The sequence below is a fragment of the Pan paniscus genome, chromosome 15, assembly GCF_029289425.2.
Source record: "Pan paniscus chromosome 15, NHGRI_mPanPan1-v2.0_pri, whole genome shotgun sequence".
Taxonomy (NCBI): domain Eukaryota; kingdom Metazoa; phylum Chordata; class Mammalia; order Primates; family Hominidae; genus Pan; species Pan paniscus.
This window is the reverse complement of record NC_073264.2, coordinates 53,184,283-53,208,524: the sequence shown is the minus strand read 5'-3', so window position 1 is coordinate 53,208,524 and position 24,242 is coordinate 53,184,283. Positions and strand designations below refer to the sequence as shown.

Here is a 24,242-nt window from a genome sequence, read left to right as displayed (position 1 = left end):
AGGTACTGACTGGCTTAGATACTCAGCTCCCCTCTGTGTTTTTGCTTGGCCATGCTTTTGTCCTCATTGTTGTACCTCACAGTGAGAAGATGGCTGGCCGAGCTCAAAACATCACCTCCATGTTTAAGGTAGCAAGAATGGGGAAACATACAACTATTCCCTTAAATCACCAACACAAAACCTTTCCAGAAACCCCCAGACTTTCATGAGATGTCTGGAAGTTAGATCAGGACTATACCAAATGGCCACCTTTGGCTGCAAGAGAGACTGAGAAAGTAATAATCTTACTTCTATAGTGATGGGGGCCAGGGAGAAGGAGGTTGGAAGTAAGGGTTGAAGAAATGAACCTATCATTTCTGCCACAAAAGCTAGCAGGTGACAGTTGGTGAGGACCTGAGATAGGCCAACGGTAATCGAGAAAGGGCAAATATTGTTGCCATGGACTAAAATGGAAAACTCAGAAATACTGAGTATTGAATCTAGTTATGCTAGATGAAGACTTAGGTATTGTCTTGGGGAGATGTTCAGCAGGGAGCTGGATGTTAGTTCTAAACTTAAGTGAAGGCTCAGGCCTGGGGATATATTTGAGAGTCATTAGAATATAGGTGGGAAGCTGGGCCATCAGAGGAGTCAAGACACTCCAGGACAGCATGACATGAGAACAGCAGTAGGCCATGGTCATGCCATACATTTAGACATCGGAAGCAGAGCATGAGAAATTCACAGGAGATACTACAACAAAATGGCTGGAAAAGTCAAGGGAGTAGAGAATTTCTAGAAATGAGTGGTCAGTAGGATCAGAAACAAAAAGGCCCAGTAAGATAAAAACAAAAACTACCTATGGGGTTTGGTAATATGATTTTGCTGTTGGTCTTTCCCTGAGCAGTTCAGTGATGGGGTTGGGAAGATTATTTTTGCAGTGGAAAGAAGGAGGCAGGAAGTATAAATTCCTTTCCAGTAGAGTTTTTGAAAGTAAGAGAAATAAAACTAAGGCAACAAATAAGTAGGGAAATTTGTTTTTTATTTTTATGGGTAAGACTGGGCAGAGGGGATTTAGAGGCAGAGGGGAAGAGGCCAACAGGGAGGGAAGGGTTGAAGTTACAGGAGACTGTATCACTATAAGGGTGAAAGGCTTAATCATGATTGGCTTCCACCAATCTTAGGGCATCTGCCAGGGCTGAGGAAGCAACCCATCATTCCCGGGCTTATTGCACCCTTTACCTGAACAATATGGGGTTTCTAAAACCAAAAAAAAAAAAAAAAAAAAAAAGAGGGGATGGCTGTTGGGAGAGGTTCCAATAGTGTCTGCCACACCAACCCTCTCTCTACTTAAAAATGTCACAGCAGAATTGCATCTGCAGTGATTCATATCAAAAGCTTGAACAGTCTTTTCATATTGCACATTTTAATTTAAATACTTTCTCACTTCATGGTTCTCCTTAGGCCTAACCTACTTTCAATTAAGCCTGAGTCTGTGAAGACATACTAACTTGTTCGAGTCTATTTTCTCTACATGCTAGCACACACACCCTGGAATTTAATGGATAGTAAAATTATGCAAAGAATCACTGTGTGCAACAAGAACTGGGACATTTCCTGCCAAGCCCACCTCCAATACAAACATGTACACACACCCATCGGTGCTATACATAGAACTTGCTCTTAAATACCAACATCCATTTGCCACACTGTGGAGCAAATATGCTTCCATTCTCATGATTAAAATAACAGGAAGTATCATCATTCTTGAAGTCTTGGTATTTATAACAACAATATAACCACAAAAAATATGTAACTGTGGAGACTCTTGATAAGGTCTATTGGCAAGGCATCTGGTAGCATCCTTGGCTTGATGAAAAGCCCTGTATCTAAATAATCTTACTTTTCAAGCAATGCTGTGATGTACCCTGAGGATCCAATCCAAGAAGGGTAAAAACTGCTACAGACGTCCTCTATAACCTCCAGCCTGAAAGGGGCCTCTGCCTCTTCAGCCAGTCTGGCAGGTCATGGAAATTCTACTCTTGCAAAGAGAGCTGTGGATACAAGCAAAGTATTTCTTCAGTATTTACTTTGACTGGTGAAAGAGCCACGGCAGATTTTTTTCTTTTTCCCCAAGACACAAAATGACATTTTAAAGAAGAAACCACTCTTGGTGCCATAGCGTCTTTTAAAAATAATATCAGAATAAAAGCTCAAAGGCATGTTCTCTTAAGCACAGCTGTCCAAAGCCTCCTATTTCAGGGAGAATTCAGCCACTTTATGCAGACAGGAAAACAAGACTGTTCGTTTTAGCATCTTCTCTATTGGAACTATTTTTTTGTACTCAGATTGCATCAGATTCAAAACTAGTGACATCCTCTTATGCTCTGTTTCCCCAACCAGATCATGAGCTCTTTAAGGTCAGGGGCCATATTTTGTACTCCTTTATTTCTTGCAGAGTTGTGTTTGTCATGGTGTACTTTCAGGAAATTGTTGTTGAATGGATGAATGAATGAAAGAATGACAAAAATGGGAGAGCAGTGGTAGGTGAGTTGCTAGGCAGCCTGGTAAAGAGGATTACAAGAGTCAGGTCAGATTAGCAGGAAAGGTGGTGTAGGGGAAAGAATGTTGCATTCTGAGCCAGCAGACATGGGTCCTAGTCCCAGGCTGGCTTGCTTGTCTTCACTCATTCAACAAACATTTCTTACACTTCAAGTGAGCCAGGCAGGCATTGCGGCAGACACTGAAGAAGGCAAAATCCCTGCCCTCCAGGTGTGGTGGTGGTGGTGGTGGTGGTGGTAAGGGAAGCATGTGGAGATCAGGATTATGGGAGAGATGTGTGATAGGAGGTATGATCATGGCAAGCACAGGGCACATGGAAGCAAGGAGAAAGGGCTTCTAAATCAGACTGTGGATTCCAGGAAAGCTTCGTCCACCTGAAAGGAAAAGACAGAGGCACAAAATATAACAAAACGTTTACTTGAGCCAAAGTGAGGACAGTTGCCCGGAAGACTTAGACCCAAGTAACCCTGGATATGAGCTTCATGCCGCCTTTATTACAAGCAGGTTTTTTACAGGCAGAAAAGGGGGACAGGGAGTAGGCTGATATGAAATTGTTTGTAAAGAATTCACATTGGTTTACAGAAACAACATTGCTCACTGATTGGCTATGCACTGTTAAGCTATAGGCTATGAGTGATAGTGTCCAGTGTGACATTATTAGGTTAATGTATAGCTACTTGTGGCAATAGCAAGCAGTTTCAAGGATGAATACATAGCTCAAAAGGGGGCAGTAGTGTTACTGGAAAGGGTTCCTGATCCAGACCCTAAGAGAGGGCTCCTGGATCTGGTGCAAGAAAGAATTTGGAGTGAGTCTACAAAGTAAAGTGAAAGTGACTTTATTAGATAAGTAAAGAAACAAAAGAATAGGCAGAGCAGTGGCGTCGGCTGCTTGACTGATTATACTTATGGTTATTTATTGATTATAAGCTAAATGGGGTGGATTATTAATGAGATTTTTGCAAAAGATGTGGGGAATTCTTTTCTTTTCCCAGATTCCTGAAGGAGGAGGGTTTTGATTCAAGCCTTAAAGATGAGAAGGTGTTGGCTTGAAATTGACCAAGAAATTGACCTTTTACTGTAGGTAAAAGGACTTACCTGTGAGGATGTTGTACTGGAGAATTAAAGTCTCAGCTTCAGGTGAGACTTCAGGGTGGCTGTGATGGGAGATAAATTTAGAGACATAGACTAGAGCTACTTTCCAAAGGGCCTTGCTGCAATATAATTTAGTGGTTAGGAGTGGAGGTTTAGAGATCAGACAGAATTGGGTTCAAATCTCAGCTCTGGTACTTACCAGCCATGTGATAATAACTGATTTTTTTAAAATCCCATCTGAGCTTTAGTTTCCTTAACACAACGACTACCTGTTATCAGTTGTCTATTGCTGCATAACAAATTATCCCAAAATGTAATAGCTTAAAGCAACACACAGCTTCTTCAGCTTCTGAAGCTGAAGCTATAATTCTCAGTTTTGGTTGGTCTGGAATCCCACCAAAACTATAATTATAATCTAACCAAAACTATAATTCTCAGTTTTGGTGGGTCTGGAATCTGCACCTGGCTTAGCTGGGTCCTCTGCTTCAGGGTCTCTTGCAAGGCTGCAATCAAATGTCAGCCAGCGCTGAGATACCATCTCAAGACCCAACTGGGGAAGGATCCGTTTCCAAGCTCACTGACATGGTTGTTGGCAGAAATCAGTTCCTTGCTGACTGTTGGCCAGAGGCTGCCCTCCTCAGTTCCTTGCTATGTGGGCCTCCCCGACATAACAGCTTGCTTCATCAAAATCAATGAGAGAGAAAGTCAACTAACAAGGAAGAAGCCACAATCTTATTTAGCCTTCTTCTCATCACTCTTGCCACACTATGTTTGTTAGAAATCACAAGGCCAGTCCACACTCCCAGGGCAGAGATTATACAGGGGAATGAACACCAGGAAATGGGGATCATTGGAGACCATCTCAGTGTTTGCTTGCCCCAAAGCTCATAGCTTAGTACCACTAAATAAATGTTAGTTATTATTATTATGCTGAATCGAGAGATAAAGTAAAACTACAGAGGGCCGGTAGTTTTATATCAGGGAGTAACTTCAGATGATGTTGGGCAAGTCAAGTCATCTGTCTTTGAACTTTCATTTCATCCTCAGTAAAATAAAAATACCTGACCCCAGAAAGAATGAGAAAATATATGTGCAAGCATAAATATATTTTTGGAACATCAAATATACAACTCTCCACTCTGAGAAAGCAAACTGCTTTGGGCCAGTTTTCCATTTTGTGTCTGCTCTATGAGTCTCACAGTCTGATGTCTTCACGTTTTTTAGCGTTTGGTCCAGTGGGCCCATAGGAATAAACACCTACGAAGAGCAGTGTGTCTCTGGAGAGTCCTTTAAGGCATTTCCAAGGATTTGCTTTTTGGTTTTTTTTCTTTCGTTCGTTCTTTTTAAATATCTTTGCTTTTAAGGACCCCATGGGGGGCCTGGGAGAGAAAACAGACTATCTGGGAAATTTTAAGCTCTTGATAATAAAAATGGTAATAAAATCTCCTCCAGTTCCTGAGGCTTCGCAGAGGGGATGTTTATGGTGGATGGGGTTCCCCTTCTCCTGCGCAGCTGGTTTCGAGGTTGTGCGGTTTCCAGTCCTGCGGAGCAGCTCAGGTTACCGCCTCCGTGGCCGCGGGGGAGGGCATCTCAGACGGCCGCAGCAATGGGCAAGAGATCAGGGTCTTCCCATCCCCGCGACTCGCCCCTTTCTGCCTGGTAACCAAGCGGGATGCCTCATCCTACTCCCCAAACGGAGCGGATCACACACAGTAGTGTTTCATGGTCTTTCCTGCTGCGGTTTTCCCGGGGGAAGGTACTTCCAGAGGGTGGCCAAGTCTTCCCTAGCGGCCGGCCTTCGGGAGGGGGACAGAACTTAGGAGTCAGCCCTCTGCCTTCGTACAAAGGCTCGCTTCTCCTCAGGGCGTCTCTGGGTGGAGCGAAGTGGCCGAGGGGACCACAACAATGTCCCTTTGCTTCTCGGACCGATGGCCAGGCCTCCAGAGCCAGGAGCGCCCGGGACCCCAGGGCAGGGAGCAAAGCTCATACCGCAACCCCGCCACCCGCCCGCGCCCTGCCAGCCTGTTGGGGCCACAGCGCGCAGGCCAGCAGCCGCACTCGCCGCTGCGGGGTTCTCTTTGCGCTGAGCTCATCTCCTGCAACACCGCTGCCCCAGACCTTGCGGGCCATTTGGTCCCGGGGGTGGGGCTCCTTGGGGCCGCGGGGCAGCCCGGATGAGAGGATGACCCGGGAGCTCCCTGGGGGCGGAGTGGAAGGGGCAGCTCCAGGCAGCCCTGGCCAGGAGCTTTTACCCCGCCAGCCCCGCTGCTCCAGCGGCCGCTGCCTTAGAAAACTTAACGAGAACCAGATGTGGTGGCCACTGCCGAACTTTCTCAGAGCCGGTGATTGGTCCCCAGCCGAGGGCCTCAGCCAATTAGCTTGCTGGGTGGGCCTGGAGTCCCGCCCCGCCCAGGCGCCCGCGGAGATCCAGGTTCGAGGCTGGCGCGGCGCGGAGAGTGGGCTGGAGGCCGGGGCGGGACGCGCTGTGCAGCGGGTAAGCGCACGGCCGAGCGAGCATGGAGGGGGACCGGGTGGCCGGGCGGCCGGTGCTGTCGTCGTTACCAGTGCTACTGCTGCTGCCGTTGCTAATGTCGCGGGCCGCGGCGCTGCACCCAGACGAGCTCTTCCCACACGGGGAGTCGTGGGGGGACCAGCTCCTGCAGGAAGGCGACGACGAAAGCTCAGCCGTGGTGAAGCTGGCGAATCCCCTGCACTTCTACGAAGCCCGATTCAGCAACCTCTACGTAAGTTCAGCCCCCTCCTGGCACTTTTCCCGCAGCTTCTTCCCTGGGGTCGGTCTCACGGAAACCCTGCCTCCAGAGGGGAGGAAACAGACCCCACGCCCGGAGCCCCCCAGCACCCTTGCGGTGGTACCCGGCCAGAGAGCGATGCCGCTGCCTGCCCCGCTGCTGTAGGGGAGCAAGAATGACCTGGAGGGGAGAGCAAGAATTGTTCGCAGCCACGTACGCGTCCCAGGCAGAAAAGGTGGCGTTGCTAGGGCGGCCAGCGGGCTTTGCAGTTAGGACCGCGAGAAGGCTGTGCCCGTCTGCGGAGCTGGGGTGTTCCCTCTTCAGACCTGGAGGCTTCCTCTCCGGGGACATGGGGCTCCGGGGTTGTGAGGGGAGTGAGAAGATAGGTGAACGAGTTTTAGGGCCCCTGGACCTACTGCACCGCGGAGCTGGGACAGTCGCAAAAGTTGCGCTTGTTTCCCTGAATCCAGACTCCCTGGCCGGTGGGGAAGGAGAGAGAGGCTTTTTGCCTAAGTCAGTCCCCTTCCCTCCCTGCGCGAAAGGGTAGCGTCTTTGGGCTTGAGCGACTGTCACCTTTTTGTCCCTCTCCTCTCCCAGGTGGGCACCAACGGCATCATCTCCACTCAGGACTTCCCCAGGGAAACGCAGTATGTGGACTATGATTTCCCCACCGACTTCCCGGCCATGGCCCCTTTTCTGGCCGACATCGACACGAGCCACGGCAGAGGCCGAGTCCTGTACCGAGAGGACACCTCCCCCGCAGTGCTGGGCCTGGCCGCCCGCTATGTGCGCGCTGGCTTCCCGCGCTCTGCGCGCTTTACCCCCACCCACGCCTTCCTGGCCACCTGGGAGCAGGTGGGCGCTTACGAGGAGGTCAAGCGCGGGGCGCTGCCCTCGGGAGAGGTAAGTGACCAGGGATATTTGACTGCTGAGGAAATTGAAGGATGGGCTTAAATTCTGGGGCAGCGACCCAGGGACTGGCTCGGAGTTGTTTCTGAGCCTACTCTTGCGCTGAACCTGACCTTGGAGGCAGCAGGGCTGGAGTGGCTTGGAAGTGAGGAAAGACGTTGTCTCTAGGCATCTTCTGAGGCCCTGGCAGGTGGTCACTCCCTTGAGGAAAAAAATGCTTAGCGGATATGAGAGCGGGAGTGCAGATGTGGGAGCCCCTTTGAACATAAGGCAATTTACTGTTTGGTTGCTTATTTTTAGAACCATCTCTAAGTATACAAGTATTTCTAATTATATGTTCATTGAAGGGGAAAAAATCAGAAAATACAGATAATTTAAAAAAAGAAAACAACCACTCATTTTCCCACCACTGATAAACATTTTTCTGCGTACATTTTCAGTTTTTTCTTCTGCATATCTTTATTGCTGTCTATTAACAATGATGAGTTTACACTGCACATACAGTTTTATAACTTGCTTTTTTCACAGAATAGTGTACTGTAAATATGTTTCAATGTCAATAAATGTATTTCTACATCATTTATAATGATGCATACTACTGTATCCTGCTATTATCCTGTATAATACAGTGGGTGTACCACAGTATGCTCAACCAGTGTTGGGCCATTAAGGCTTTTTCTGGTTTTTCGTTATTATAAATAATAGCGTGAATCACTTTTTAAAAAGCTAAATCTTTGCACATGTTCTTAGTTGACATTCCAGGAAGTGCAATTGGTAGGTCAGAGAGGATGCACTTTTGGTAAAGTTCTTGATAACTTCTGCCTAATTGCCTTCCAGGTACCAGTTTACAAGTTTCTTAGTTTATAGGAGTCTGCCGTCAATGTGCTTTACAGTCTCTACCTGCGGAAAGTAAAAAATCCCAGGCTCCTGGTCTTTAGTCTTGTCATCAACATTTGAAGTCCTCCAAATGGATATGAGTGGGGCCAGCGTGGCTTGGTAAATGGCAAACTGCCTCATTCCTGAAGAAAGTAAGGGCTTCCTTCTATGGAATTAGACCTGAATCTAAAATACCATACTCTAGGGGCTGAAACCATATGATTCATCTCAATTTTAACTTACGGAAATGCTTCTTCACTATAGAAGGATGGTACATGCCCCCTCTAAGAGGTGAGGTTGCTTGCCCATGTCACTGATCTCTATCTTGTAAGGATGCTGTGACATATATCTTTTGTATGGGGACTCTTTATTTTTTAATTTTTGAGGGTACATAGTAGGTGTATATATTTATGGGGTACATGGGATGTTTTGGTACAGGCATGCAATACGTAATAATCACATCTTGGAGAATGGGGTATCCATCCCCCCAAGCATTTATCCTTTGTATTACACACAATCTAATTACACTCTTAGTTATTTAAAAATGTACAATTAAGTTATTATTGACTATAATAACCTGTTATCACAGGTTATAGTCACCCTGTTGTGCTATCAAATGGTAGGTCTTATTCATTCCTTCTATTTTTTTTTTTTTTGGTACCCGTTAACTGTGTCCACCTTCCCCTGACCCCTACTACCCTTCCCAGCCTCTGGTAACCATCCTGTTACTCTCTATGTTGCATAAGGACTCTTTAAATGCAAGGTTTTTGGAATTAAAACTTTGTCTGGTCCTTTTCTGGGGTGGGGGAGGTTTAGGGTAGAAGAGATTTGTAAATTCCATCTGTCTTTTACTTTTCTAATTAAAATCCACCTGCAGACATTACCATTTGCTAGTTGGCTTCAGAATGTTTCATTAAGAAAGGAGGATTCTGTTTGGATAGGGGATGTTCTTTCAATTACCCACATTGAAGTTTCTTCCAATATTTTAAAGAGCTCTGGGACTTGAGTTCTTGTTTTAATAGTTCTTTGGAGATAGACTTTGGCAAACAGTAATCTAATTTGCTTGAAGGACTGAGTTCTACATGGCGTTCTTAAATTTTGGCTTACTAACTTTATATTGCAAAGTTACTGGAAACTGGAAGATTCAAAGCAATGGCATCTTTGCCATTAAAAACAATTGCAGTTGGTGCCCTTTTCCTCCATGGATATTCCTGTCAGGTGTGACCAGATGTTGCACCTGATATTGCAGGAATGTCAAGGTGTAATTGTATCTGAAAAAAAAAATGTGAACAAATAGTGTTTGTCAATTCAGTTAATCTGAGATTTCTTGAACTCTCATAGGTAGTTCACAGAGCAAAAAAGTTATGGTGTAGACCTTTGAAATACTTATTGATGGGAGACGTAGAGGACTAATGTTTAGCTGTGCTTTTTGTGGGGAAAGAGGAGTGTTTTGTTTTTGTCATTTTAGGGATGGGGTTAGAGACAGCTGAGTTATATAGATCTCTGTAATGTGGGGAATGTTTTGTTTATCTGGAATTTAAGTCAGGTTGAAAGGGCTAAAAAGAATGGATATTGAGAATGAGGTATCAAGAGAGATCGTTCTGAGCAAAAACATGACCCGGGAGAAGGTTGAGAGAGCAACCTATTAGCAAAGGGGCCAGAGAAATGGATGAAGGAGTCACAGGCAGTAACATAAGACAGATGAGTGCAAGGTTGCCCGCTATGGTTGAATATTTGTCCCCTCTGAAAATCATGTTGAAACTTAATCCTCAATGTGACAGTATTGAGAGGTGGGGCCTTTGAAAGGTGACTGGGTCATGAGGGCTCTGCCCTCATGAATGGATTAATTTATTCATTCATGGATTACTGGATTATCATGGAGTGGGCCTGGTTGCTTTATAAGAAGAGGAATTGAGACCTGAGCTAGCACATTAGCACACTCAGCTTTGTTGCCATGTGATACCGTAAGTACCCTGGCACTCTGCAGTCACAACTAGCCAGAAGGCCCTCACCAGATGTGACCTCTCAACTTTGGACTTCTCAGCCTCCATAATTGTAAGAAATAAATTCCTTTTCTTTGTGAATTACCCAATTTCAAGTATTTTGTTGTAAACAACAGAAGACAAATTAAGACACTGCCCAATGGAGGCCTCCATCTGGGTGGAGACTGAGACATGTTGACTTGGTTCAAAGGTTGATAGTCATTGATGGAGGTGGTTGGATTTCACAGAGAAAATGAGAGGTAAAAGCAGGACTTCATTGTAGCTTTTTGACTTCTGGAGACAAGGTTTAGAAGAGGGGTGGTCTACAGCCCATCCAAGAGAGTTCAGCCTGAGTCTGAGATATCACTGTGAAGATGAAGAGAATAGAGACATATATGGAAATTGGTTAATGCTGAACCATATATGGAAATTAGAAATGCTGACGTTTTGCTGAAGAGTATCAGGAAGGATATAGTATTAGGGATGTGATAGCACTCAGCATTTGTCTTTGAATTTTTGGCAGGATCTGTAGGATTTAGTGCAGTAAAATAAATGAGGGACAGTCCCGCATGTGACAGTGTCCTACAGGCAGTGGGAGATGAAGAACTACACTAAGGAATGGAGGTTAGTGTTCACAGCAAACACTGGAAGCCAGACCCAATGATCCTAGAGCTCTAGAGGACATGTGGTCCTGAGGAAGATGACAAAGAGAACTTTGTGACCCCTATAAGAGTCACCCTAATTCTTCATTTTCATTTTCATTTTCATTTTGATAAGCCTCTATAGGCAAGCCCCTTGAAGAAAAGGATGTCACTATTCTGATTTTTGGCCAGATAGCTGCAGTTAATTAAATGAATTGAAAAAATTAGAAACTCTTAGAGGGGTGTATGTTGCATGCATCAGCCTGGCTCCGATGAGTGTCACTTCAACATTGATTGGGATGTCCTGTACCTGGGAGGGAGAGTCAGGCTCTGGTTTCTGCAGAGGGCTCTGGCTTTTCTCTCTTTCTGATAACAGGGCCTGCAGCCACTCACCCTGATCCTCTCTGTGCTGCTCCTCTCCCTGTGGAGGCCCCTCTCTCCTCTCTGGGATCCTGGGGGAGCTGGGAACCAGTGACTCGTTTGTCGGGTTTGGCAGCCCATCTGAGGGCTTCTCTTTGGAGACAGAGCCTGTGCGGCTCTTGCAAAGGCTTGTATCTAGGAATGTGAGGACCTTTCCTGTTTGGAAGCCAGTCAAGGAGTTTTTTGAGAGGGGGAGCCCTTCAAGACTTCATGAAGTGGGCTCTTTAGCAATTAGATGTAGAATTTTGTAGAACTGACCAAGAACTTTACAAGTGATCATTTAGTGTGTGGGTGGCTTTTAAACAGCCAAACTCTTTTGGCGTGTACTTTGGGATCATAAATTCTACTTAAAAGGAAGTTGTTTCCTTTCTCTGATATTTGCCTATTTTGGTGGAGACAAAGAAATTAAATACTTGCCACCCATAATGAGTGCTCATCTCAAGAACAGTATATAGAAGATGTTGAATAAATTTTAATTGAAATGAATTTGTTGGCTGGTTGACTGACTGAATGAATAAAATAAAGTGCTAAATGCCCAGAGTTCACAGCAAAAAGTCAGACTCTCCTCTTCACAGCTCTGTTTACTACTCTCTTCCCCCCTTCCCCATCCCCTTCAATTCTTCACAGTCTCTACAACCTCCTTATCTTATGGAATTTCTCTAAATTTAGAACCAGGATTCTCTCCTATCTCACATTTATTATGGCAGATCAATGCCAGGAGCTTTGAAAGCTTAGCTTTTTGAAATGGGCTTTTTTCTCCTTCCTCTAGTACTTTTCTTTCCCTAGTTGATTTTTCTTTATTCTGACTAATGTATAACTCTGAAGTTATTGAGTCCACATTAGTTGATGATGTAGACTATCTTATGGATAGACATGAGGCAGAACAGCCTTTGTTTATATTTGGCAGTAGTTGTGGCTTCCTAGCATTGAGAAGCTCTAAAAACATTTCTTGCTTTTTGTTTTTGGAAAAGTCAAGCTTTGCTGATGAACAATCAACAACTGGAACAATAACAAATAAACTAGGCACCTGTTACTTTGTGAATTGAATGAATGAAAAAAGCAAAGCAAGATGTTGTTTTTTCTGGGTTAGAGAACTAAAAGAACTGCTGATTGTATTTTATTTTCTCTTGAAAAGTGTGTTACATCTATATTTCTTTATCCTATTAGCAAAACCTCAAAACCTTACTTTGAAATTAAACATTGAAAGGAAAAATTAACATTAGAAAAGAGCTAGAACAACTGTGGGAGTAGACTTAGAACAAAGGGAAGAGCCCATTCCTTCCTTGCTGTTTCCTTCAGTGAAATGTGATGTTCTTCTCTGTGCCCAAGTTTGTCTGTCTAGCAGAATGGAAAGGTAATGATACTTACCAGTAAATAATATTTCTAAGAGTCACATTATTTATGAAGTAAGTTGTGTTTTAAAAATACCTTCCCAGTTCCTTACTAAATTGTAAAAGTAGTGTGATTTAGTGAGAGAGAGACAGTTTCAGAAGCCTAAACATAACAGCTTTTTGAGAATCAAGCACTGTTCACAGATCTTTAGGAGGAGCGGTCGCTGAATGAAGGTAAAGGCAAAAATCTCATCTTGTTGAAAATATGAGGGTAAACAGAGTGTTAAGGAGTGATCCTCTAAGGACCTGGGTGTTGAATTGGCAGCTGATTCAGGCTCCTGGTCCCTCTCTGGTCTGTGTTGGCTCCTGCAGTGTTTATAACATTCACCAGCTGCCTCTGTGACACCTCCCAACCTCCACCCTGAGATCCTGGACACACACCCCGGCTCTGTGGCCTCTACCACCTTCTCCAGTGACTCTCCTACCATTTCAACCATGGCTGTTTCCTAGTCCTACACCGTGAGACTCTCCTGGGCAAAGCCTGTCTTTTGCTCCTTCACATCCTCAGCATCAAGCATAACGTCTGGTGCTTAAGTAGACACTTGGCTGTTTGAATTAGTGTATGAATGAATAAATGAATGGTGTTTACAAACATATAAACAACTAACCAAGCATAATGAGGTGAATGCTCACTAGAGATGCCCATAAAGGTGTTACAGAGGTTCAGAGAACAGAAATTATTCTATAGGGAATCACAAACACCTCTGAGTGGCAGCATTTGAAGGTTAGGAGGCTTTCTAGGCACAGGGAACCACGAACAAAGTGTAGAAGCATCCAAGGACATGGTACAAATGGGGACTATTAAATAGTCCGACAAAGATGCAGTGGAACTGAGCCTGGGAGGGACGTATGCAGCCAGGTTACAACTCACCTTGAATGCCATGTTGAGGAGGGGTTAGGGTGTCCTAGGGTGTGGGCTCTAGAGCTGGCTGGCCCACCACCACATACTTGCCACCTGACCTGAGGAAGACCTGTTAGCCCCTGTGTCTTTTTCTCATCTGTGAAATGAGGATAACCCTGATGCTCGTATGAAAGGGTAGATGGAAGAGGAAAGAGAGTGATGCTGTGAGACAGTAAGGAGGCCTTTTGACCAACTAGTGCCTAACACAGTGCCTGCCCATAGTGGTCATTTAATAAATGGATGAATGAATGAATGAATGATGCAAATGAGAGATGCTGAGTGCCTAGGGTTATAAACTAGGGCAGTGACTGCAGGATGGACAAGTTAATTTTGCTGATTGCTCTTAGCTCTGAAAGAGTTTACATGAGAGAAGTTTGAAACCTTACAAAGTATATATTTTTTAACTTATGTTTTACCAATGCGTATTTCAACTATTAATCTAAATTGACAAATGGTATTTGCAATAATAAATAATATTGCTTATGAAATTATATTGTTAACTTGAAGAGGAAATTTTAAAGAAGGTTATGTTTAAAAACAATTTGGAGGAATCCTGAAAAAGGGGAAATTCTTTGCACGTTATGATGCTTTGCTTGCATTCTGTTTCTTTCTTCTTTTATTTGTTTTTTACAGGATGTTTCTCTCTCTCTCTCTCTCTTTTTTTTTTTTTTTCCTCACAGCTGAACACTTTCCAGGCAGTTTTGGCATCTGATGGGTCTGATAGCTACGCCCTCTTTCTTTATCCTGCCAACGGCCTGCAGTTCCTTGGAACCCGCCCCAAAGAGTCTTACAATGTCCAGCTTCAGCTTCCAGCTCGGGTGGGCTTCTGCCGAGGGGAGGCTGATGATCTGAAGTCAGAAGGACCATATTTCAGCTTGACTAGCACTGAACAGTCTGTGAAAAATCTCTATCAGTAAGTAACATTGAGCTGAAGCCCTTTCCTATTTGAATATAAGGACTTTTAGGAAGTACCTGAACACAAGTGACCGTAAGACCATTACATAATATATTGGTGGCTTCTAAGTAAGGCATCAAGTCAAAACCAAGGAACTAGATTCAACCCTGGAAGGATCAAGTTCACCAAAACATAAAAGGTCCTTTATTTTGCCTGCTCTATTGGGTATAGATACTGGAAACAGAACAGTATGTGTGTGTATTTGTAGAGCCACTGAGGCTTGCTATGAAAAACATTGCTCTTGGAACCACATAAAAATATCCAGTCATAAACTGCCCAGTTTGAGGTTTTCCAGATTAATCATTTCACAGGAGGAAACATTGTGATTTAGTCTTTTGGACAGATACTGTTAAACATTAAATTGAGCAATGTAATTTGCAGGAAAAATAACTAAGATTTATAGGTTTCCAGAAGTCTGAGGATGTCTCTCTGGCTTCATTACCTAAAATGAATTGAACCTATTCCTTAGACTCATCAGTGTCTGCCCATAATGGGCATTTAATAAATAGATGGATGAATGAATGAATGATCCAGAGGGCTTACTTAGCTAGTGCAATAATAAGCTCTTCTGCATTTTGCCAGTACAGATAGTGCCAGTAGGATATTTATTGACTTCAGGGTTTTTTGGGGGGTGTGTGAGGGGAGGTAGGGGTGCCCTGGCTTTTATTCGTTTCCTGAATATAGAAGCCAGACAGAATACATTGGTTACTTCCTGGCCTCCTTTAACTGCTTCTTGGCTTCATTAAATCAATCCTGGGTAGGTATAGAAACACCTTACACTTTTAGCATGCCATCCACTCTGCTCGGCTACCAGAAAGAGACCACTATAGCCAGGTTTGCTTACTCAGAGCTGACATTTATTGAAAACTTACTACTTGCCAAGCATCATGCTAAACACTTTCCAGATGTTATCTTAATTAAAACTCACAAGAATTGTAGGTTAGTACTACTATTTTCCCAATTTTACAGAGGAGCTTAGGGAAGTTAAGTAAATTGCCTATGATCTCAAAGTGAAGTGGCAAAGCCAAAATCCAAGCTCAAGTCTGGAGTGCTGAACTACTTATTTTATCTTATGCTGAGTCCTTGTTTCCTTTCCCATCCTTGTGATCCACATTGGGCATCTTTAGGGCTCCATCTAGGCTGCCGCTTAGTCTGGACTCTGGAGCAAACTCAGTTCCTTACTCTCCCTCCTCTGGTTCCACCCTCTTTTCTACTTGGGAGCTCATAGATTTATTATTCCATAGATTTATTATTATAGAGAGGTCACAATGGCCAAGCACATGGAATACAAAGATTTCTAAGACACTGGTCCTGCACATCAGCAGCTTGTACCCTATTAGGGTTGATAGACAAATAGATCAACAATTACAGAGCCCTGGGTAAGTGCTGGCATCTACACAGGAGACAGGAGACAGTGGGGCCAAAAGACCTGTGGGAAAAAGCAGTTGTGTTCCCTGAGCAGAGCCATAAATGTCTCTTGGAACTAACATCCACAATCACATGTGACACACAAACACACAGACAGCATTTCCACTTACTCCCTTTCATGCCTTCCCTCATTTTTATCTTTGATACTTCCCAGAAATCTCTGAATTGCTTGGTGAAAGCAGAGTAAGATATGGGGCCAAATAACTCACGTATTTTTCTTTAGTGTAATCCATGCTTAATACAAATAATAAAGTACAAGCAATGCAGAATAATGTGAAATAAAAGTAAAAGTTATCCATGATCACTACTTCAAGTGATAACAAGTGTTAATGGTCCTTCTAGAATTTAGGTATATACAAAACTTTTAAAACCAAAATGGTTCTTTTGCTATGTAAGTGGTGTTTTCACATTAATCACTTCTTATAGGGGTCTTTTAGTCACATGTCTGTCTATACTACCATTTTAAGGCTACAAAACATTATGTCATATATGTATAAAGACAGCTTATTAATGAACATTTCATGTATTTCTGATTTTTCTTGTTATAAATATCATTGCAGTAAACAGCATAATAAACATTGCTCACATTCTCATTTCTCCCTAAAATAAATTCTTAAAAGTGGAATTGCTGAGAAAGGGTGTATGATTTAAAAGTTGTACATTTCAGATTGTCAAAGTTACTGGTCTTTTCCTTTCTGATTTTGGATCTTGTTGTTATTCTTAGGAAGAACTTCTGTACATCAAATTTATAGAAATGTCCTTCAATATAATCTTCTATTTCACTTTTCATTATTTAAAATTTCAAAAATATACAGAAAAGTGGAGAGAATAACTAGATGAACACCCAAATGCCCATCACCTAGATTTATACATTGTAAACATTTTGCCATATTCATTTTTTTGTTTGTTTACATTTTTTTCTTTTTTTTTTTTTTTGAGACGGAGTTTCGCTCTTGTTGCCCAGGCTGGAGTGTAGTGGTGTGATCTTGTGCTCATTGCAACCTCCGCCTCCTGGGTTCAAGCGATTCTCCTGCCTCAGCCTCCCAGTAGCTGGGATTACAGGCGTCCACCACCACACCCGGCTAATTTTTGTATTTTTAGTAGAGACTGGGTTTCATCATGTTGGCCAGGCTGGTCTAAAACTCCTGACCTCAGGTGATCCACCTGCCTCAGCCTCCAAAAGTGCAGGGATTATGGGTGTAAGCCACCATACCCGGCCTGTTTAAATGTTTTAAAGTAAGTCACAAACATCATGCCAGTTCATTGCTAAATGCCTTAGTATGCATCTCTTAAGGGTAAAGTTAGGCTGGGCAAGGTGGTTCTAATCCCAGCGCTTTGGGAGGCCAAGGTGGGAGGATTGCTTGAGCTCAGGCATTCAAGGCCAGCCTGGGCAACATAGCGAGGCCTAATCTCTACTAAAAATTTAAAAAATTAGCTGGGTGTGGTGGTGTGCACCCGTAGACCCAGCTACTTGGGAGGCTGAAGTGGGAGGATCACTTGAGCCCAGGGGGTTGAGGCTACAGTGAGCCATGATCACACCACTATGCTCCAGCCTGGGTGACAGAGGGAGACCCTTCCTCTAAATAAATAAGTAATTAAGAGTAAAGTTATTTTCCTAGTCAATTGTTTTCTTCCTCAAATTTGTCTCACAACTGTGAGCTCAAAGGTCATAAATTATATAGTTCATAATGTTTGTCATACTCTTCCTCTGCAAATTTAAATACGAATTCACACGTGTATATTTTGAAATCATACTTTTCTATCTTCTGGAAGACAAGACAGTAGTTAATAAGTATTTATGATGTTTAGGGCCAGTGATAGGCATTTTATTTATTTATTTTTTTGAGATGGAGTCTCGTTCTGTCATCCAGGCTGGAGTGCAGTGGCATGACCTCGGTTCACTGCAACCTCTGCCTCCTGGGTTCAAGCTTTTCTTCTGCCTTAGCCTCCCGAGTAGCTGGGATTACAGGCACACACCATCACACCTGGCTATTTTTTTTGTATTTATAGTGGAGTTTCACCATGTTGGCCAGGCTGGTCTTGAACTCCTAACCTCAGGTGATCCGCCCACCTTGATTTCCCAAAGTGCTGGGATTTCAGGCATGAACCACCGTACCTGGTCAGTGCTAGGCATTTTAATGTGGTTTTCTCACTTAATTCTCCTAACAACCCAGGGAGGAAGGCATTGTCATCCCATTTTGTAACCCAATTTTCCTTTGTAGAAATAAATTAAGTTCTTTCTATTACTAAGCTTTCCAAATGACCTTGGATTTTAAAATAAACTCAAATTGGTTACTTTTCCATTATGCATAATGACAAAACCCAGATAGTGATTTATATATAATTAGAAGGTTATTTTATTTAGCTTTTATTGGCCATAATCTGTATTTTTCCACTGTTTGAAGATTTTATAGTTTCTGTTTCTAACTTCAAGAAGAAATTTCATAGTTGCACCACCTCTAATGTGATAATAAACTCAATATCCTCAGAACTTCAGGATTTTCTCCTACTGTCTTTAGTTTTCCTTATTTGCTTGCCAATAAACACCAACATTAATTCTTATGAACTTAACAAATATGTATAGCATATTGCACACAAAATCAGTTTTTCTTTCTATGCTTTTTTCCCTAAATTTACCACAACAGTAACCACAGCATATACATATATGTACACGCATACACACACACAAACACACACAAACACACGCAAGAGAAAGACATTTTCAAATTGTACTGAAAAATATTGTTACTATAGAAATCCACATGAACATGATGAGTACCCACCCAAATGAAGGAAGATCTTTTGTTCTTATACAATTCAGTGAAGTTTTTATTATCTTATTAGGCATGGACTGTTATTCCTCATTGGCTGACTTTTGAGGAAATTCCATTGCTTGGGAGAATGTGAGCATAGTGTTTTGTACAAATATCAGAGGAGTATACAAACTGGCATATTCAACCTAGCCAGACTCTTGTTCACTCAAGTTTTCCCATATTTTTAGAAATCATATGTAGTTGTTCTCTTTAGGGTATACCATTGACTCTAAAATAATGGGTTATTGGGATATTTGGAAACTCAATGGAGTTCATGTTCTTTTCTCATGGAGAAAACGAGAGAGCTGTTTCCAGAAGTCTTTAAAAGACTTCTAAGCTACTTTCTTATTTGCTCCTTAACTTTTTCAGTGCAAAAACAAATTTTTTAGGTTTTGGCATTTGTATTTATTTGAATTTTTTTACATTGACTCACCATTCTTTGTGGATTAGGGAATTAATCAGTTCAAGTGAATAAACAATGAAATGTCTTTAATATTCTGTAGAGTAATGATAATTCAGATGCTTATTGACTGCAGTGTGTGGTATGGTTTTCTGTCATAATATAACATAGATGTGTAGAGCATGGGCTTTGGTGTTAACTGAATTCGGATCCAATTGTTTGTTATGTGACCTTCAGAAGATCAGTTAGCCTTTTAAAGCCTATTTTCCCCTCTATAAAATTGAATATGATCACCTCTATTTGCAGATTGTATTGAAGAATGTGAAACACTTGGCACAGGGAAGGGGCATCACCAATTCATGAAAGTATGTCGTAGTCATTTGGGTGTCAGTATTTGGTAGAGTTTTAAGCATACATTTTTAAAATGTGTTATGTTTCCAGACAAGTAGAGGAAGGATGAAACATTCCTACATTCCTTGTTTATTTTCAAATAGCCAGATTTTAGATAAACCATTTGGATTATGGAGCAGATTGATAATTTGATGATCTGGCATTCTGTGGCATACAGCTTTGAAACATAATGTTAAATAAAAGGTAGTTCACATCAAAAGTCCAGTATGATCCCTTTAGTTACCATGTAAGTCTGCTTTTATTTGGTTTTATATACCAGTGAGGACTGAACCTGATCTTAATAGCCTTTCAGGTTTTTTGTTTTTTTGAGACAGGGTCTCACTCTGCCACACAGGCTGGGGTGCAGTGGTTGCAACCAAAGCCCACTGTAACCTGGAACTGCTGGGCTCAAGTGACCCTCCTGCCTCAGCCTACTGAGTAGCTAGAAGCACAGGCATGTGGCACCATGCCTGGCTAAGTTTTTTAGAAAAGGGTTTTGTAGAGGCAGGGTCTCGCTATGTTGCCTAGACTGGTCTCAAACTCCTGGGCTTAAGTCATCCTCCTACTTTGGCCTTGCAAAGTGCTGGGATTATAAGTGTGAGCCACCATGCCCAGCTGTCTTTCCATTTTAAAATAAGTTGTTCACCTTCTAGGAAGGTGGGTGAATGGACACTTTTGTTACATTTGTTACAATGACTGTTTCCTTTTTATTTAGACTAAGCAACCTGGGGATCCCTGGAGTGTGGGCTTTCCATATCGGCAGCACTTCCCCGTTGGACAATGTCAGGCCAGCTGCAGTTGGAGACCTTTCCGCTGCCCACTCTTCTGTTCCCCTGGGACGTTCCTTCAGCCATGCTACAGCCCTGGAAAGTGACTATAATGAGGACAATTTGGATTACTACGATGTGAATGAGGAGGAAGCTGAATACCTTCCGGGTGAACCAGAGGAGGCATTGAATGGCCACAGCAGCATTGATGTTTCCTTCCAATCCAAAGTGGATACAAAGCCTTTAGAGGGTAGGATCTCCCCTCCAGATTCTCATCTGTCCTCCCCCTTGCATCCAACACCTACTTATTGGCCATTCTATCCTGAAACAGAATCTTCCACCTTGGATCCTCACACCAAAGAAGGAACATCTCTGGGAGAGGTAGAGGGCCCAGATTTAAAAGGCCAAGTTGAGCCCTGGGATGAGAGAGGGACCAGAAGCCCAGCTCCACCAGAGGTAGACAGAGATTCACTGGCTCCTTCCTGGGAAACCCCACCACCGTACCCCGAAAACGGAAGCATCCAGCCCTACCCAGATGGAGGGCCAGTGCCTTCGGAAATGGATGTTCCCCCAGCTCATCCTGAAGAAGAAATTGTTCTTCGAAGTTACCCTGCTTCAGGTCACACTACACCCTTAAGTCGAGGGACGTATGAGGTGGGACTGGAAGACAACATAGGTTCCAACACCGAGGGTGAGTGCATTAGAAAACTGGGTGCTGAGGTTTCATCTTAACCATGCTGGTTTTGCATAGAGTTGTGATTTTTCTCTTAAGTGGGTAGGTGAAAAGTTTAGCAAAAAGAAGATTGGATCTAATTTTTAATCCCTGTGTTTCAAGAGATAGAGTAAATTTCCTTTGCCAAATAAATCTTGGCAGGCAGATTCTGTTCAGAATCTCTTGATCATTAATAATGTTTTTTTAAAATATGGGCCTCATGAAGTGAGTGGGGGGAAAACTGGGTTTGTTATGCCAGCTACGCTCTCAAGTGTAATGAACTATTTCAGTTTGAAAGTTCAGCAAAGGTAAAACATTTTGTGGCTTCATACACATTCCAGTGATGGACGGGTTTGTGCTTTTTAAAGTGGTGAGTTGTGCTGGCTCAGATGAACATGCCAGATTCATACTCTGTTGTGAGACAAGCCTAGCGCTTCCCTTGGTTGGGGAGATATGCTTGTGATGTGTGGGAGAGGAGAGCCCACAGGGAAAGAAAATGACTAAACACCTGTGTCTGTTGTCATTTCTGGTTCATGGCTATGCAGCTGTGGCATGAACCTCCCTGGAGCTTTGTCCTCATTTCATGACCCACTGATCGGACTGAGAGGCGAGGAGGGAGATGGCGAAAGCAGGCAGTGGTTGATTATCATGGACACGGGGTCTATGTCAGTCTTCTAGTCCTTGTTGAGACTTGTCATGCCAGCTGTTTCTTCCCTAACAGGCATGGAAAGATGTGAATGGGAAACTGACTCCAGATTGTTTGTTCCAGGGACTGCTCATCTGACCTCTGATAGGAAGAAAGAGGTCAGAGGTGACTGCTTTGTTCTGAATCTCCATGTTTTTCCACCTTTTCTGTTTCCTGTCACTGTTGTGGCAAAAACATGGCTGACCTAGCAGAGAGGGCCTTCTGGGTTCTGCTCTGGTATTATCTGCAGGCTATTGCATGGAGAGGTACTAATTTCAGGAGGGAAGAAAATATTTTCTGACTAATGTGGCATTGTGTAAGGATTCGAGGGAGTACATTGGTGTTGGCTTTGAGTTTGAATCCTGGCTGCCAAGCTTGCTGGGTGACCTGAAGTAACTTATGTAACCCATAAGCCTCTGATTTCTCAGGAATTACTTGGGAGGATTCAATGAGACAGCGTATGTGAAGTTCTTGGCTTCATGTCTGCACTCACTGGTTCTTAATAAATAGTGGCTGCTGTTACTAATTTTAGAAGATTTAAAACAGTGGGAATGGGGTGGAGGATGGGTAGAGAATGAAGAATGTGCTTATTAAAGAGTTTCACATTAATTTGTGCCTAAGGGACCACATTTCCATGAAGTTGAAGATGTAAATTTTATTGGAAGTCTTTAGAACCTTCAGATCCTTCTGAGAATCTCCAGAATTTACAGTATGAGTTTCCTCTAAATACATTTTAAGGCCAAGTATCAAAGATTTTCACAAAGGGATTTGAGGTAAAGATGCATTCCTGAATGGCCTTCTCATTTGTGGGTTGTGATTTCCTTCCCTGGGAACAGCGTGGGAATATTAAAAAGCAGATCTATGGAGTCATGTATTAAAGGGTTAAGAAGGGACTGCACACCCTGCTTCGGGCTCTGAGAGCTTGAGATCACTGGAGTAAAGTGCAGGAGGCTTCAGGAACCAGCCATAGAGTAGAACAGAGGCACAGCTATAACCCTTGTGGGGCATGAACTATGATATTTATCAGCTGCCGGATGCAGTCTACTATAGACATCTTGGTAATGGCAAAAAACGCCTGTGAAAAAGCTGGTTAATACACATTTTGGGGGAAGAAATCTAGAAATGTTTGAAACTTAGACAAAAAAAAATCCAGTTTTTGTTTTAAAAGCATTTAGGGGGATGTGTGAAGTATAGAAGCATGCAATTGTTAAATACTTTTGAGGGGATGCAGTGACTGTTTCTTTCACATAAAACATTGGAGGCTCAGAGGTCTGTCTGGTAAGTGTGGGCTTCCTCCGGGAAGCTGTGGGGTGGGAGTGGCAGAGACACAGAACATTGTGCAGTACTAAGTACCCAGCCATGTGGCATCTGCCTGGCTTTTTCTGCTGATGGAATAGAAAGTACATGGTTTTGGTGCTGGTTGGACTTGACCTTGACTCCCAGCTCTGCTATGTGGTTTGGGGCAAGACATGTAGTCTGTTTGACCCATGGCTCTCCTCAGCTCTAAAACAGAGTTAATGAAGACCTCGTCATATACTTGCAAGAACTGAAATGAGCTTGGGAAGCACCCTGCCCAATACATTTTAGTTTCCCTTTGAAGCTTTAGGGTAGTCATCTTGCTAAACCAAGAAATTAAGATTTAGTTAAAGGCCCAGAAAATATCACTCCTTTTTACATTTTTTTCCCCTTAGGGACTCATTTTACAGACCTTTCTTTTTGTTCAGAAATTTGGATTTTCAGATCATATCTACACCAGGCAGGAATGTCCTGGCCACACTCGAGCTCTGTCTTCCTAGGCCACAGAACAGCAGTAGATGGATGTGCAAGCATGCTTTCTCTGAGGAGTCTTGTTTCCAGGGAGCTCTGGTCGTTTTGTTGTCAAGTCAAAAATTTACCCAAGCACCTGCCGTGTACCTGTCTCTGACTCGGTGCTAGTGGAAGTTTTGGTTGGCATTTGCTAAGTGCAGCCTGCTGCTCTAAAGTGAGAACTTGGCATTAGATTGCATTATCACAGTTAGTCCTCAGAATTGCTCTGTGGGGAGTTCGAGACCAGCCTGGGCAACATAGGGAGACCTTGCCTCTATAAACAATTTTAAAAATTAGCCGGGTCTGGTGGTGCTCACCTGTGGTCCTAGCTACTCGGGAGACTGAGGTGGGAGGATCACTTGAGCCCAAGAGTTCCAGGCTACAGTGAGCCATGATTGTACCACTGCATAGCCTGAGCAACAGAGAGAAATATTGTCTGAAAAAAAAAGTTTTCCTGTAGGGTAGGTACAATCATCCTTCCCATTTTACAGAGATGGAAACTGAGCTTGGAAATACTTAGCGACTTGTCTAGCAAGGGCAAAGACTGCAACAAAGTCATGAAGAAATTAGAGAAAGCTGTAGGGTAACAGAGAGTCAAAGGCACTGTCCAGGAGTGTCACTGCTGTTGAGGAAGTCTTTGTGAGGAAGGAGGGGCTTGAGCCAGGCCTGGGGTCAGAGTCTGAGAGGGAGAATGTGTGAAAACATTATGAACAGAGAAGTGACAAGAGCAGAGTTGAAGAGATGGGAATGAGGAGGGAGGAAGGGAGGGAGAGAGACAGAGAC

The 24,242-nt window shown here is 43.2% G+C and overlaps 1 protein-coding gene across 4 annotated transcripts in view; it reads left to right on the top strand.

The window, feature by feature from the left end:
- The first annotated feature begins 4,373 nt into the window (after positions 1-4,373).
- The window catches only part of NID2 (nidogen 2), a 65,495-nt gene continuing 45,626 nt past the window's right edge, over positions 4,374-24,242 (top strand). For 2 of the 4 annotated variants that reach the window (XM_034937553.3, XM_055097585.2), the window contains exons 1-5: positions 4,374-6,377; positions 6,981-7,286; positions 14,184-14,416; positions 20,205-20,506; positions 20,588-20,947. In XM_034937553.3, coding sequence (XP_034793444.2) covers positions 6,150-6,377; positions 6,981-7,286; positions 14,184-14,416; positions 20,205-20,506; positions 20,588-20,947 — 1,429 coding nt within the window. In that variant the 5' untranslated portion in view covers positions 4,374-6,149. Of the gene's footprint in view, positions 6,378-6,980; positions 7,287-14,183; positions 14,417-20,204; positions 20,948-24,242 lie in introns of all 4 variants that reach the window. The other 2 variants (XM_008957067.5, XM_055097584.2) reach the window with 1 other exon arrangement.